Source organism: Capra hircus, chromosome 17 (genome assembly GCF_001704415.2).
Source record: "Capra hircus breed San Clemente chromosome 17, ASM170441v1, whole genome shotgun sequence".
NCBI lineage: Eukaryota > Metazoa > Chordata > Mammalia > Artiodactyla > Bovidae > Capra > Capra hircus.
In genome coordinates, this window is record NC_030824.1 from 15,671,973 (window position 1) to 15,684,964 (window position 12,992).

General features: G+C 41.4%; 1 protein-coding gene across 4 annotated transcripts in view; it reads right to left on the minus strand.

The window, feature by feature from the left end:
* Positions 1 to 2,837, minus strand: part of CIT (citron rho-interacting serine/threonine kinase) — a 172,709-nt gene extending 169,872 nt beyond the window's left edge. For all 4 annotated transcript variants that reach the window (XM_018061232.1, XM_018061231.1, XM_018061230.1 and 1 more), the window contains exons 1-2: positions 2,780 to 2,837; positions 481 to 583 (exon numbers count right to left, since the gene is read on the minus strand). In XM_018061232.1, coding sequence (XP_017916721.1) covers positions 481 to 576 — 96 coding nt within the window. In that variant the 5' untranslated portion in view covers positions 577 to 583; positions 2,780 to 2,837. The remainder of the gene's footprint in view (positions 1 to 480; positions 584 to 2,779) is intronic.

Sequence of the window (12,992 nt, forward strand, 5' to 3'; positions counted from 1 at the left end):
AATCTACTTGGGAAAAAAATCTCACAACATTAAGTTTTAATCCTTTTGGGGGTGATGGAAATGGTCTATATCTTGAGAGGAATGTGGGTTGTACAGGTTTGGTATTTATCAAAACTTTTTTAAAACATAAACATCCCTTGAATGAAAAAGATTTCTATATTTCTATAGGGCTACACCTATAGAAATTCCAGTCAAAAGAGTGTCTTTGTTCATTTACTTTTCCTTAATAAAAGGGCAAACTTTAGTGCAAAAGTGTAACATGTGTGAAATCCTCAAAAAGGTCTCCCTTTGAGGGCAAGTTCAACTACCCATTCCTGGCACAATGGCTCCTTTTTCCACAACTTTCAGCATATATAAAACACGAAAGGAAATTTCTCCTAGATTCGCCTCAGTCCTCTAACAAATTCCTATAACTTCTGAGTCACAGAGGTTCCAAGGAAACACATACAGGTGAGCAAAGTTGACAAGCCAGTCTGTTACCTGGAAGAAAAGATTCAGCCTGGAGGCCCGGCTGGCAATGGATTCAACAGCATCAGCGTCCAGCAGATTCCGTGCTCCATACTTGAACTTCAACATCTCCCCACTGGTGACAAAAGTAGACAGGAGGAGGTTATTGTGTTCCGCTGATTTGAGCGGGAAGGGTTTGAGAGATCTCTGAGCTTTCTCTCAAGATATCAGGGGTAGGGAGGTGAAAAATCAGCCACCACTGGGTCTTGGGAAGCTCAGTCGGGTGACACAGATTAAAAATCAGACTTTTATTCAGTGTAACAGGAGTAACACTGCAACACTGACCTGACATACTCACTTACTTAAATTTTGTTTTATAACTGCAGACAGTGACTGCAGCCATGAAATTAAACGATGCTTGCTCCTAGGAAGAAAAGCTATATGACAAATCCAGACAGCATATTAAAAAGGAAAGAGATCACTTTGCCAACAAAGAATTGTATAGTCAAAGCTATGGTTTTTCCAATGACCTTCCGGGTGGCTCACACAATAAAGCGTCTGCCTACAATGCAGGAGACCCAGGTTCAATCCCTGGGAAGGGAAGATCCCCTGGAGGAGGAAGTAACAACCCACTCCAGTACTCTTGCCTGGAAAATCCCATGGACGGAGGAGTCTGGTCAGCTACAGTCCATGGGGTTGCAAAGAGTTGACTTAGCGACTTCACTTCACTTCATGATTTTTCTAACAGTCACGTACAGATGTGAGAGCTGGACCATAGAGAAGGCTGAGCACCCAAGAATTGATGTGATGGAGAAGACTCTGGAGAGTGCTTTGGACAGCAAGGAAATCAAACCAATCAATCCTAAAGAAAATAAACCCTAAATATTCATTTGAAGGACTTATGCTGAAGCGCCATTACTTTGGCCACCTGACGCAAAGAGCTGACTCACTGGAAAGACCCTGATCCTGGGAAAAACTGAGGGCAGGAGGAGAAGGGACGACAGAGGATGAGATGGCTGGATGGCATCACTGGCTCAATGGACATGAGTTTGAGCAAAGTCTGAGAGACAATGAAGGACAGGGAAGCATGGCAAGCTGCAGTCCATGCAGTCACAAAGAGTCAGACATGACTTAAACACTGAACAACAACCCCCCTTAATTGAATATAAGCTCCACCAAGGCATAGCCTGGCACATAAATGCTAAAAAACTGTTATTGAACAAATGATTGAAAATAAGTAAATTACATAATACAGGTATGTTGGAAGCTATGGGATTCAAAAAAAAATAAGAAAAAACAAATGGAGGAACTGGGGCATGGGCAACCTGCTCCAGTGTTCTTGCCTGGAGAATCCCAGGGATGGCAGAGCCTGATGGGCTGCCTGCCATCTATGGAGTCGCAGAGTTGGACACGATTGAAGCGACTTAGCAGCACAAGCAGCAGTGTGTGTATAACAGTGTAGTGAGAGTAACTTCACCGTTTAGTTCAGTCATGTCCGACTGTGCGACCCCATGGACTGCAGCACTCCAGGCTTCCCCGTCCATCACCAACTCAGGGAGCCTGTTCAAATTCACGTCCATCGAGTTGGTGACGCCATCCAACCATATCATCCTCTGTAGTCCCCTTCTCCTCCTGCCTTCAATCTTTCCCAGCATCAAGTCAGTTCTTCGCATGAGGTGGCCAAAGTATTGGCGCTTCAGCTTCAGTCCTTCCAATGAATGTTCAGGATTGATTTCTTTAAGGATTGAGTGGTTTCATCTCCTTGCAGTCCAAGGGACTCTCAACAGTCTTCTCCAGCACAGGTAACTGAACAGGTTAACATCTGAACCAAAATCTGAAGGGAGTAGCAGCAAGCCTTGCCGGTATTTGGGTAAAGAAAAGTATCCTGCGGTCGGGGGAACAGCCAGAGCGAAGGTTCTGAGGCAAGACCTGGGCTTCTCTAACAGTAGCTGGGAAACCACGTAGAGCTGGAACAGAGTGAAAGAGGCAGGAAGTAGGCGGTGACGAGTTGGGGCAAAGAGTATAAAGACACCAAAGTAAGCTAAGGTCACACAGATTCTAAGGCGCCGCCGGCCCCGACTAGCAATGCCGACAGGAGGACCCCACCCAGCTCGAGAAAGGAAATTCCTCTAGCCGCAGCAGAGCCTAGCCAACCCTTCGGCTCAGACGGGGGATAAGCCCTTGCACCGCCAGCCTGGGAAGACCTTCCCGACTCCCCGCCGCCCTCCCTGCTGCGAGAGGCAAAGCCGGGGTTGGTGTGGTGGAGGAGGCCCTTCCCTTGGTCTTGCAAAGTGGGGTGAGGGACAACTGAGCTTGGGGAGACCAGACTCACCGTTCAGCCTATCCCGGCTATCTGCGCGGCGCTCTGTCCCTTGCCTCCCGCGGCAGAGTTTGAACACTGGGAACGCCGTGGGTGAGGCCAGCCATGTCTGGACCAATCAGTGTTCCCGCTCGTATGATGGACAGTTCTATCTCAACCAGGTCCTGCCCAAGTCCTTAAAGGGACCGAGGAAGTAAACGAGAGGGCCAATGAAATTGTTTCTTCCGACCCGGCAGGGCAGGTCTTGGAAGTTTGAAATTGGCGGTTAAGCAGAAGGATGCAAGGTTTGAGGACGCGTCTGTTTGTGTCTGGGATGTCTGAGGAGAATGCTGGGGCAGTGGCCCTTGCTCTCATGGCCACCTGCAAGGAGGAAGGCAGCCCGGCCGCGCTGATTGGTGATCTTGTTCATCAATCCTGGCTAAGGTAAAAGTAGTTGTTACTTCGTTAAATAAACCAGCTGGTTCTCTGCTAACAGGCTACAACTGAGGCTTTGAGTTTGAGAATTCCACCTGCCTCAAAGACTGGTTGTCGACTGCAGCAAAAAGGCGATGATATTGAAACTGTCTCATAGAACATTTTAAAATAAAGACAAGAGACCTAAACAGTCGAAATCCAAAAGGCCAACAAATACATGAAAAGGTCTCCACCTCATTCATCATCAGGAAATAAGAAAACTAAAACCACAAAGGGATACAATAACAGGCAGCCAGATTGGGGCTGATTGGTGGGGAGGAGGTCTGACAGTGTTGGCAAGACTTGGCAGTACACAGCTGATGAGAGTATAAATCATAACGTTTGTTTGAAAAAGAGTTTGCCATTCTTTGCTAAAGTTGATGATATACACAGTCTGTGACTCACGCCTGGGTATACCCTAGAAAAACTCCTGCGTACACCAGGAGACATGTACAAGTATGTACAGATAGTACCGTACAGCATCATGAAAAAAGAAACTGGAAGCAACCCAAATATCCATCAGCAACAGAAAGGATAATTTTTTATATTGCAGTGTTTTCATACAGCAATAAAAAAGAACAACTACAGCTGAACACAATGACATAATGTGTTTCAAAAGAATGCTGAGTGAACAAAGCACAACAATAGAATAAAGTATGTTTTCTTTTTCTTGTTGAAGTATATAGTTCATTTACAATGTAGTGTTTCAGGTATACAGCAAAGTGATTCAGCTATACTATATTCTTTTGCAGTTTCTTTTCTCTTATATTTATTTAAGTATGTTTTCATTAATATAAATTTCAAAAGCAAAACAAAATGTTTAGTGAAGGATGTACCTACAGGTGATAAAATCAGAAAGAAAAGCAGAACTCAGGATAGTAGTTATCAAGGGCATGGTGTCCTTTCAGGGAGTCAGGATGCTGCCTGCTAAGTCGCTTCAGTCGTGTCTGACTCTGTGTGACCCTATAGGCTGCAACCCGATAGGCTCCTCTGTCCATAGGATTTTCCAAGCAAGAATACTGGAGTGGGTTACCATGCCCTCCTCCAGGGGATCATCCTCACCCACGAATTGAACCTGCGTCTCTTATATCTCCTGCATTGGCAGGCAGGTTCTTTACCACTAGCGCCACCTGGGAAGCCCCAGTCAGGATGCTACTCGATCTAATTCTTAGCCTGACTATAGTAATAAAATAGATTATTGTTTTATAATTAGTAAGTTGTGTATATATATGTTCTATTTTGGAGAAGAAAATGGCAACCCACTCCAGAATTCTTGCCTGTTGAATCCCATGGACAGAAGAGCCTGGTAGGTTACAGTCCATGGGTTGCAAAGCATCAGACACAACTGAGTGACTAAACACACACATGTTCTACTTATGTATATTTTTAAAATTTGAAAGGGAGGCAGTCCTCTCGGTACTTTTATACTCCCTACACTACTAGAACTAGAGATGTGTTATCGTATGCCGGCCCACACACTCACACTCACATCAGTACAAAACAAAGTGCAAACTTGCTCCATACACTTTTTCCCCCTAGAAACATAATTTGCTATTCATCCCTGGGACAATAATGACAGCTACAATTTATCAAGCCCCTTCTCTCTTTTTGTCTTTATCAAGTACATCTCATTTAATCTTTACTATAACCTAATACTGAGAGGGAGGAATTATAATCCACATTTTATAGATGGGGAAACTGAGTCTGAAAGATATTCAGTGACTAATCTGGAGTTGATTGGCTCTTGGTGATGAAGCTGGGTTTGGAACTCCTGGACTATCTGACTCCTAATCTTTTTTCTCTGTATGAAACCTGCTTCTCAGAAGACGTCAGAAATTTTCCCATCCTCTGCATTTGTCATGTAGCAAGGGCTGACCCAGTCCAGAAAAATGTATGAAAATAAGAATTACTTCTAGGGACTTCCAGTAGTCCAGTGGTTATGACTCCACTCTTTCACTGCCAAGGGCCTGGTTTCAATCTGTGCTAGGGGAACTAAGATCCTGCAAGTTGAGTGGCTTGGCCATATTTAAAAAGGAAAGCAGGAGGGGAAGAGGGAGGGAGAGAAAGAAAAAGAAAGACTTCTAATGATATAAGAAGGTTAGCAAAAGTTCGGGGATGGTAAGTTGAGGAGAAATGCAAAGTGGGTCTTAGCCACTTTTGACTTGATACGAAGAATCTCAGAAAGATGTGAATGTGGATCTAGTCAATGCTTCTGGTTTTTCTAGTGTTGCTGGTTTTTCTAATCCAGGCGAATCTATTAGTTTTCAAGTGTCAGAAATAGGCTTTACCAGAATCATGGGACTTGTTTATCCTAAATCAGAATACAATGTTAACAGCATGATTTTGTATTGCCCTGAATCCTGCCTACTAATATCCTATTAGAACAACTGCTGGTCTTAGCAAAATTTGTGTGAAACAGAACAAAGAATACACAATAAATAAGAAGAATAAAGAAACATAAAGCAAAAACCACAGGAACCCCACCAATTTTCTTTCAAAAGTAGTAACTAACTGCACAGGAAGCGTATGAGGAAAGAGAATTAGGAAGAACCAAGAATGGTGCGCCAACACTACAAGGATAAGACACTGCCAAATAGAATTAACCATCATTAAAACTAGACTGACAGGAAAGCTGACACCTTCTCTTTGTTCTTGCAAAAAATGAAACAATTACTAGTTCTGTGCAGAATGTGAATCCCTGAGGAATACTGTGAGGGAGATTCTGGAAGAGCATCATTATAACAGAGTCGTAATGAAGGGCATTAGGATGTTCTTACATTCAACCTTTCATTTGTTTTATTTTTTAAAAAGCATTTATTGTGCCAAGCACCAGGGATACCAAAAGGAAACAGATACCATCCTTGTCAGTTTTTGAAAAGTCAGTTACAGTGGGGAGATGGAGCTATGGGCAAATGATTGTGAAACTCTGTAGTAAGTTCCTTTAACAGTGGAGATGTCAGAAGACTGCGGCCATAAGAGAGGGGATGGCAGGTGGTATATCACAGCAAATACCCAAAACATGAAGACGAAAGAAGTGTGGTTGCCCTCAGAGCATTCGACTGGACAATAAGCAGAGATACTCCAAGGCATCTTAAAGAGATAACAGGAATGACTGTAAGACTCAGACTAGACTTAGTGGAACATTGAGAATTGTATCCTATTTGTAAAGCAGAAATAGAGACACAGGCATAGAGAACAAAAGTATGGTTACCAAGGGGGCTGGTGGGGTGGGTGGGAAAAATTGGGAGATTGGCATCGGCATATATATATACTATTGATACTGTGTATAAAATAGATAACTAATGAGAACCTACTCTAAATACCACATGGAACTCTACTCAAAGCTCTATGGTGACCTAAATGTGAAGGAAATCCAAGAAAGAGGGGATACATGTATATGTATAACTGATTCACTTTGCAGTACAGCAAAAACTTATACAACATTGTAAAGCAACTGTACTCCACTAAAAATTAATTTTTTAAAAAAACTAAATTTGTACACACCATCCCCCCAAGGGACAGAAAAAGTATCTGAGAAGCTAACGCCATTCTAGGTATGAAGAGACAAAGTTATTCTGGTCCCTTTGGCAAGAGTTCCTCAAGCTACTAAGTCATGTTTCTAGAAAGCACCATTAGCTGAGTGTTTTCTCAGAGCAAGCCATATCCCAGGTGTGACCTGTTTTCCCCACCACTGATATGAAAGACGCTTTCAGGTCATAAACGAATGTCATTTATTTTTTTAATTATACATGTTACTGAATATTAGGGAAAAGCATAGCTAGTCCACCAAACCAGGTATCTAGGCTGTTTAACAGTATCCTGGCTTTCACCCTATCTACTAGCATACACTCCCAGAGGTTACAATCAAAAATGTCTCCAGACTTTGCCGAATGTCCTCTGGAGGGCAAAATTGCCCTGAATTGAGATGTTTGACATGAAAATTTCCAATGAATCCATTCAACATTTTTGAAATTGTTTATTTATTTTGGGGCTTTCTCCAGTTGCACCAAGTGGGGCTGCCCTCCTTTGCGATGCATGGGCTTCTCCTGTGGGGGCTTCTCGTTGCAGAGCACAGGCCTTAAGGCATGCAGGCTTCATAGTTGGGGCACGCAGTCTCAGCAGTTGTGGTGCATCGGCTTAGCTGCTCCAAGGCATCTGGGATTTTCCCAGACAGGGATCAAACCCGCACAGTGCAGGAGCAGGATTGAACTCTCATGTCCCCTGCACTGTGCCACCAGGGAAGTCCAACTTTTTTTTTTTTTTTTTTACCTTATGGCATGTGGGATCTTAGTTCTTCTACCAGAGATCAACCCACACCCCTTGCATTGGAAGTCAGTCTTAATCACTGGACTCCAACAGAGCTCCCAAACAAGTCAAAGTACATTTTAAATGTTTTGACATTTTTAACTGATTGTTAGAACTTCATTCTGACACCTTCATTTTCCAAATGTTTTCTGCAAGTTTGCATGAGTTTCCATCTATGTTTTTGTGGGTTTTTTTGTGGGTTTTTTTTGCCTTCTTTGACCTTAGACACAGTGTCTAACAAGGGAGAATGAATTTTTCAAAATTCAGGTAAACAACAATTAGCCTTTCTGCCATTTAATCCTAGACATTTTTCCTATAACACTGGACTTATCAGTTAATTGTGTTGCTTCAAAAATGTCATAAACTGTAAAACATACCTCTAATCCTTCAGCCCACTGATTTCAGGAGTGTTTATAATTTCCAATCCATTTATAATACAAGAAATTTAGGCACCTGACTCACAACAACTCCTTTCCAAGGACAACTAGAAAAAAAAGCCTGACATCAAATCCCTACACTGTTCAAGAGAATTAAAATAGAAACCACAGACTGGGAGAAAAAAAGATATATCCAATAAAAGACTGCTATTCAAAATATACAAAGAACTCTTAAAACTTAACAATAGGAAAATAAGAAATTCAATTTTAAAATGGGCCAAAGATCTTAATAAACACCTCCTCAAAGAAGATACACAAATGGCAAATAAATACATGAAAAGATGCGCCCCATCATATGTCATTAGGAAATGTGAATTAAAACAAGATATCACTACAGTCCATGCGGTAGCAAAGAGTCGGACACAACTGAGCGATTCACACACACACACACACACACACACACACATATCACTACATACCTATTCAAATGGTCAAAATCAAGAAGACAAAAGCAGATATTGGTGAGAATGTAGAGCAAGAGGAACTCTGCTTTGTTGCTGGTGGCAATGCAAAATGGGACAGCCACTTTGGAAAGATAGTTGGGCAGTTTCTTACAAAAATAAACATTCTCTTACCATATAATCCAGCAGTCACATTCCTCAGTATTGACCCAAAGGAGCTGAACACTGTTGTGCATACAAAAACCTGCACACAAATGTTTATAGCTGCTTCATTCATAATTGCTGAAACTTGGAAGCAACCAAAATGTCCTTCAGTAGACAGATGGATATAAACTATGGTACATTCCAGGCAATGGAATATTATTTGGCACTAAAAATAAATGAGCTATCAAGGCATGGAGGAAACTTCAACACATATTGCTAAGTGAAAGAAGTCAATCTGAAAAGGCCAAATGATACTGTTCTCTTTTAAAGCGTCTGCCTCCAATGCGAGTAGACCTGGGTTCGATCCCTGGATCAGGAAGATCCCCTAGAGAAGGAAATGGTAACCCACTCCAGTATTCTTGCCTGGAGAATCCCATGGATGGGGAAGCCTGGTAGGCTACAGTCCATGGGTTCGCAAAGAGTCGGACACGACTGAGCGACTTCACCTTCACCTTCACCTTCACCTATTAAGACACCTGGGGAGACGGCACTATAAATCCTTTCAGCTCTTCATGTGGGGAAGATACTATCCAGCCTTGTATAGCTCTTTTATTTTTCACTTATTTTTACTTGTGCTTAAGTATACATAACATAAAAGTTACCATCTTAACCATTTTAAAATTTACAATTTGGCAGCATTAAGCACATTTATATTGTTATGCAAACATTACCACTATCCATCTCCAGAGCTCTTTTCTTCTTGCAGAACTGAACCTCAGTATCCATTACATAGTAGCTCCCCACTCACTCCTCCTCTGGGCTTCCTGATAACGTCTATTCTTTCTGCCATTATGAGTTTGCCTGCTCTAGATACCTCAAATAAGTGAAATCATGCATTATGTATCCTTTTGGTGTCTGGTTTATTTCACTTAGCATCTTGTCTTCAAGGCTCATACATGTCATAGTATGTGTCAGTACTTCATTCCCTTTTATGGCTGAATAATATTCCATTGTATGGATATACCACATTTTGTTTATCCATTCATCTGTTGATGGACACTTGAGTTATTTCCCAGTTTGGGGCTATTATGAATAATACTGCTGTGAACACTGATGTACACGTATCTCTTTTGAGTCCCAGCTTTCAGTTCTTCTGAGTATATACCTAGGAGTGGAATTGCTGGATCATACAGTAATTGTATACTATTTGAAAAAGTGACAAACTGTTTTCCACAGGAGTTTCACCATGTTACATCTCCACTTACAAGGCATCAGGGCTCCAGTTTCTGCATGTCTTCATCAATGCTTGTTATTCTCTGTGCTTTTTTTTTTTTGTAAATAAAAACCACTCCTAGGGGATTCCCTGGCAGTACAGTGGTTAGGACTTTGTGCTGTCACTGACAAGCACAATTTTAATCCCTGGTTGGGGAACAAAGATCCCATAAGTCTCGTGGTACAGCCAAAATAAAAGGTGATAGGGAATATAAACCTGCCTTAGGAATGAGCAATACCATCTGATACGTATTTACTAAGGAGAAATAAAAGCATGTCCACAAAAATATTTTAAAATAATAATAATAACCACTCTGAGTGGGCATGAAGTGATTATTTAGATTTACTTTTTTTGTTTTTTTACTTTCTTTGTTTAGCAATAGAAGATTTTCATATGAAATGCAGGCATCTCTCCTGATCACATTCATTCCACACTGTCTAATGAATCCTATATTTCATTTCTAATAACCTTTAAGCTCTTGCCTTGGAGACTACTGGGCTTCCCTTGTGGCTCAACTGGTAAAGCATCTGCCTACAATGTGGGAGACCTGGGTTCATTCCCTAGCCTAGGTTGGGAAGATTCCCAGGAGAAGGGAAAGGCTACATACTCCAGGATTCTGGCCTAGAGAATTCCATGGACGGTATAGTCGGACACGACTGAACGACTTTCACTTTCACTTTGAAGACTACTACCTACTTCCACCCGTGGCTCCCTCATCTCTAAAGTAGCTAAGGCACCACTGCTTACTCTGTGTTTGCCGCACCAGAGCAGTAGCGCCATCTAGTGGTCCAGAAAGGTAGTTGCAGGAGCAGCTCCCAATATTTCATTAAGACTTTATTATTATATACCTGGTGATGTCCATCTGGTATTAGCATGAAAAGCGAAATCCGATTCGAAAAATGGTGACTTTTACAAAAATTATATAGATGGGCTTCTCCCCAAATGATAAAGCCTTCTCCAGTGTCCTTTTAATTACACCCCTTCCTAAAATAGAAACAATAGGAATGCAGCTGACATTTTAAATGCAACTGGCTTGTTGAAAAATCTGGCCAAAAAAGAAATAATTTTATTTGTTTCAATCTCTTCTATCAATCATCATCTATCGAATCTCCCTTTTCAACCTTTTAAAGACATCTCTTGGAAACAGTCCAACTTTCAGATTTTTTCAAGTTTTCACAGTTTCTGACACCTCACCCTTCTCCTCCCTAGAATAGGAGCTTTGGAGTGGGGTGGGGGAGTGGTCTTGTCTTTATGCTGTTCCCTCCCCTCCTTCTTTCTTTAACACTTCTCTGATGTTTAAAACAGAGACTAGAAATTATGGGGAAGGCCCCACCCTGCACAATTTTCTAACATAAGAAATGGGTCCCTTTTCCAACTACTCGCCCCCCCAGCTCACACTCCTAAGTTCTAAGGTATCTACTAATTTCATTTGTGCCCCACTCAAAATCAAGAAAGAGTTCAGACTGCTTCATTTATTTTATTATTATTATTTTGGCCATACCATGTGGCTTGTGGGATCTTAGTTCCCTGACCAGGGATTAAACCCAGGCCCTCAGCCGTGAAACCACAGAGTTCTAGCCACTTGACTACCAGAGAATTCCCAGGCTGCTTCATTTAGACCCTGTCTCTGCCTCTCCACCTTCACCCCCAAGCCATCTTCCTCCCACTTTCCTCCCTTTCCCTAGAGATCACAGGAATGAGAATGAGAAATAAGTATCACTCTTAGAAAATGAGATGTTATCACTAGACAGGACTGTAAACCTGAAAAAAACCAAGAGGCTGAACTAAGAAACTATTAGAGCCAACAAGAATTCTAAAAAATAGCCCACTATAAGATGAATGTTCAGAAAAATCAATAGCTTTCCATTATAACAGCAGCAACCATTGAGCAAAGGTTAAGAAAAAAAAATTCTATTCCAGTAACAACAAAATATCAAGTTCCTAGAAATAAACTCAGTAAGAGCAGAGGCCACATAAAGAAAACTACAAAGCTTGACTACAGACATAACAACAAGATCTGAGTAAAAGAGAAAAAAAATGAAGAGGCATAGCTTGTTCCTAATTAGGAAGCATCAACATTGTAAGAATTTCTTTTCTTCTCAAATTAACATAAACATAAAACAGGACAAATAACTTACAGCCTATCCAAACAATGGAATCCTACCCAGCAATAAGAATGAAAGAACTATTGGTATACGTAACAACACGGAAAAATCCCAAAATCGTTAGGCTGAGTAAAGGAAACCAGACACAAAAGAGTACATACTGTATGATTACATTTATGTAAAATTCTAGAAAGGGGAAAAAATGATAGCAGATGGAATTGGCAGTGGAAGTGAGGATTAAATGTGAAAGGGCATGAGGGACTTTTCCAAGGCTGTTGAGAATGTTCTATATCTTGATTGCACTGATGATTACATGGTGTATACATCTGTCAAAACTCATCTAAATGTATCCCTAAAATAGTACATTTAATGTATATGAATGGTACCCCAGTAAAGCTGAAAAAATTAAATGCAATTCCAACTAAAATGCAACTCAAAAAAACCAACTTTAGGGTTTGAGGGAAAGAGGGGCAGAGGCACTGAAAATAAAATTTGGGGGGAAGAATAAGTGCATGAGGCCAGCTAAGGCAAAAAAAGCATGAATGCAGAGAGTCCTTCAGCAAGTTCATTGACCATCCTAGTCACTCTTGGAACAAGATGCCTTCAGCTCCTCCGTAGTCCCCTCCATCACTAAGAAAGTTTCCCCCGTGGGAAGGAGAAGGAACAGTCTCACCCCCTTGCCTTATCTCCACCCTATACAGCCTAGAATCAGGCTGCAGATAGCAAAGGAGTTTGGTTCCTTTTTACCGAAGAGGAGGACCTCAGTTGTTTTCTTCTCTTTGGAATGTGGGGTCCATGAAGCTATTTTCATTCTCAGCTTTGAATCCTGGATGCCCTTTCCAGAGTTGTCCTATTACCAAAAGGCCAACAAGAGATTTAAATTCCTTTAGGATCCCCCCTTTATCACAGAGGGCTCCAAGAATATATAATTTCATGGGATAAAAAACAGAGCCACCTGTAAACCAAAATATATTCTAGGGTTTTAAGAGGAGAAATGTGCAAACATCAGATGGTATATTCCACTACGCACTAAGCAAGAGAGAAGAGAATAGGCATGAATTGGTTTTGCAAACTTCAAGGTTGGCTGTTATTTAGGATGAAGCACTT